We start from the raw sequence: 3,765 nt of genomic DNA on the forward strand, positions 1-3,765 counted from the left end.
TATTTATTTATTAAGAATTAGTATGAATGATTATTAAGGAATGTTGTTATTCATTAGGATGTTAATGTTATTCATTTGTTGGATGGAAGTATATTTATTAATGAAAGATTAAAGTTGAATAAGGTGTGTTGTTAAGATAAAGAAGAATTCTACTCAAATTGTTAATATTAAAGAAGATGAAGCATAGTCATGATGTTATTGATATATTCTTCTTAAAATGATATTATAAATAACCAATTTCAACATTCATTAACTTTAAATTAAAACACAACTTAAATGATTCTTCATTTAAAAGATAATAATTCAATGAAAATAAAGAATATTAAAGAAACTGATTATCTCACTTCCTAACATGATAAAATACAAAACATTAAGTAAATTGTAATGAATATTTTATTATCAAATGAATTGTTTATTATTATTTTATATCAATTAAATTATACAATTAAAATACTTTTTATTCTTATCAATTCAATTATCTTATTTCTTTATCTCTTCTTCAATATGGCTGAAAGCAATTTTCTGGTATTGTTTTATTCTGTTTTAACATTTCTTCACATCCACATTTATAAAAACATGCTGTTCCAAATGCTGTAATTGATGATGGTATATTAATTGATGTTAACAATGAACATCCACTAAAACATTTATATCCTATTTTACTAATAGGTGTTGGTATAATGATAGATGTTAATGATAAACATCTATCAAAACAATATTCTCCAAGTTCACTAACAGATGATGGTATGTTAATTGATTGTAATGATTCACAACCACTAAAACAATACCTTCCTAGTTTATTAATTGACGATGGTATAGTTAAAGATGTTAATGAATAACATCCAGAAAAACAATAATCTTCTATTTCACTAACAGGTGATAGCATATTAATTGATATCAATGAATAACATCTAGAAAAACACACATCTTCTATTTCATTAATTGATGATGGTATAGTTATAGATGTTAGTGTTGAACATCCAGAAAAACAATATTCTCCTAACTTAGTAATTGAAGATGGAATAATAAATTCATTAATACTTTTCTTTTCAATATTCTTTCCATTGATTATTTGTATATTTTTTGGTGTTTCAATACTAACTAACACTGGTTCATTCACAAATATTCTTTCTTTACTAATAAATTGTATGTTTTGATTGTTAATTGATGTTAATGATGTGCACCAATAAAAACAATCAGATCCTATTGTACTAATTGTTGATGGAATAGTTATTGATTTTAATGATTTACATCCTGAAAAACAATTACTAGATAATTCTTTAGTTCTACTTGGGATATCAATTCTTGTTAATGCTATACACCAATCAAAACACTGACATCCAATTGATGTAACTTCTGGTGGTATTACTTCTCCATATTTCATTCTATCTAATTGTGTGTATCTTATATTTTTATATACATCCCATTTTTCTTTCTCTTTTAAATAAGTTGAATAATCTACTGTATACCATATTACTTTTTTAAATATTTTTCCATCATTAAATATTTTATCTTTTTTATTATAAATATGAAATGTTTCAATATTAGTAAATAATTTTCTTGAATATTCATTTAATGGAATTGGATTAAAATGAAATCGTTCAATATTTCCTTGAAATCTTTTAACACCAATTTCTAAATTAATAAAATCATTAATATCATTAAAATACATTGATGTTATCATTATTTCATTATATCCTAATTTCATTATTGATTGTTTATTTATTAGTTCTTAATTTATTAGTTCATTTAATAATAATTTGAATGAAGTTGTTTTGTTGTTATATTCAATTCATAAATGAAGTATAAGATGATTAAAGAATATGAATTTGATATTATTTCACTAAGTTTTATCAATTATTTGAAGATTGAAATAGAAATATGATGATATGAATTATCATTGATAATACTATGAAAGATATGAATGAATTTACTGATGAATGATGAATATCAAGAGAGAAATGAGATGTGTTATAAGAATATACAATTGTTTAAATATCAAAATGATGAATATCAAGTAAATATGATAGAATAGAATAAAAAGAAATAAACAAATTAATTATATCACATTGTGTATTTCATCATTTAATTTATCAAATATAATACAATGTAAATAGAATCACAATACAAAATAAATCAAATAATGAAGAAGATATTACAATTGAGAAAGATAGATAAATTCATTATTCAAATTAAAATTCATTATATTTTTTATTTTTTAGTTGATAAGAACATGATAAATCATAAAAAAGAACACAACAATAATCAATCTCAAAATATGAAATAAACAATAACCATAACATACAAAACAATTAGAAATAATATGGAATGAATGATAAATATAAATTTTATCAGAAAGAAATAAATAATAAGAAATTTGAAAGAAACAAAAGAAATAATATGAATAAATGATAAAATAAGTTGAAATAATAGAAGATATATATTATAATATCATCACAAATTATTATGATGATAACTAACAGTTAAATGAAGAATGAAAGAGAAATAATAAATGATAAATATGATATTTTATATAAAACACAATAAAATAATAAAATAATAATAAATGAATAGTGATATTATCAGTACAATGATAATGTATTACATCAGCATTAAATATATCATTGAAAATCTATAATTCAATTCTTTTTTAAATAAACAACACAAATAATAGAAATGAACAGAAGAACAAAAGAAATGATTAAGTTTATTGAAACAATTCAATAAATGATGTAATTGACATATTCAAAAAGATAATTCAATATGATGTTATAAAATCATTAAGATGTGTAAAATTGAATATTATCTTCATTATATTGATTATTGAGTAATCAAATAATAAAGAAATGATGAGATTAACAATAATCAAATGATAAGATTCGAATGAAATATTGAAAAGAATGAACACAAATACAATATATTTCAACAACAAACAAAAGATAAATAATACAGAAAAAGAAATAAAGAAAATACATAAAATAAGAATAAATAATACAGAAAATAATAAATTAAAATATTAATCAAATAACAAACATACAATAAATAAATACAAATAAAAGAACCAACAATGAAATGAATAATAAAATAAATAATAAATAATATAAATTAAAATAAATTAAAAGTAATATTCAACTTATATAATAAAACAGAAAATAAGAAAGAATAAAAGAATAAAGAATGATAGAAATAAATAATTAAAATAAAATGAAATATAATAAATTAAAGAATGATAATAACATAATAAAGAACAATAAAATAATAAATAAGAAGAATAAGAAATATAACATCATAAAATGTAATGATTAACTCATTATTATTAATTTCGTTATTCTTTATTCTTTCAAATAAAATAATAAAATAATAAAGAAATAAGTTAAATTATAAACAATCATTATATTATTTAATAATGATTGAAATAATCTTATTATTTGTATGGCTTATGTTCAAATAAACCATGTTTAATATTCTCATTTCATTTCAATTACAATAATTCGTTGTTGTGTGAAATATTTTGGATATTGTTTTCCACAAAGTGCATTTGATATTCCTTTATATGAAAATGAACGTTGTTTACAATATGAATATGTTTTATTATTTTCTTTATAAACACAAATATCATATAATCCAAATCCAAACAACCTATCATCTGATTGACTATATAAATAAAATGCATATTGTGGAAATTTAATATCAAATTTCATCATTCCTTTATTCTTCTTTTGATTTATTGAAATAAAATGATTTGGATCATTTATATTATCACTT

At 19.7% G+C, this 3,765-nt stretch overlaps 1 protein-coding gene across 1 annotated transcript, besides 8 other annotated features; it reads right to left on the reverse strand.

Annotated features, from left to right (window-relative positions):
• Nucleotides 1-3: 3 nt before the first annotated feature.
• Nucleotides 4-386: a repeat region.
• A 1-nt stretch (nt 387) lies between these two features.
• Nucleotides 388-462: a sequence feature (AT_rich).
• A 37-nt stretch (nt 463-499) lies between these two features.
• Nucleotides 500-1,708, reverse strand: EDI_286390 (uncharacterized protein; the record flags this gene model as incomplete). The annotated part of the gene is made up of 1 exon (XM_001734522.1): nt 500-1,708. One exon carries the CDS (start codon nt 1,706-1,708, stop codon nt 500-502), a length of 1,209 nt encoding a protein of 402 aa, XP_001734574.1.
• Nucleotides 1,499-1,559: a sequence feature (AT_rich).
• A 466-nt stretch (nt 1,709-2,174) lies between the features above and the next one.
• Nucleotides 2,175-2,221: a sequence feature (AT_rich).
• Nucleotides 2,222-2,275: 54 nt separating this feature from the next.
• Nucleotides 2,276-2,439: a microsatellite.
• Nucleotides 2,396-2,562: a microsatellite.
• A 320-nt stretch (nt 2,563-2,882) lies between these two features.
• Nucleotides 2,883-3,061: a microsatellite.
• A 6-nt stretch (nt 3,062-3,067) lies between these two features.
• Nucleotides 3,068-3,755: a repeat region.
• Between the last annotated feature and the right edge of the window lie 10 nt (nt 3,756-3,765).

Source organism: Entamoeba dispar, genomic scaffold (genome assembly GCF_000209125.1).
Source record: "Entamoeba dispar SAW760 scf_1105229458383 genomic scaffold, whole genome shotgun sequence".
Classification (NCBI taxonomy): Eukaryota; Evosea; order Mastigamoebida; family Endamoebidae; genus Entamoeba; species Entamoeba dispar.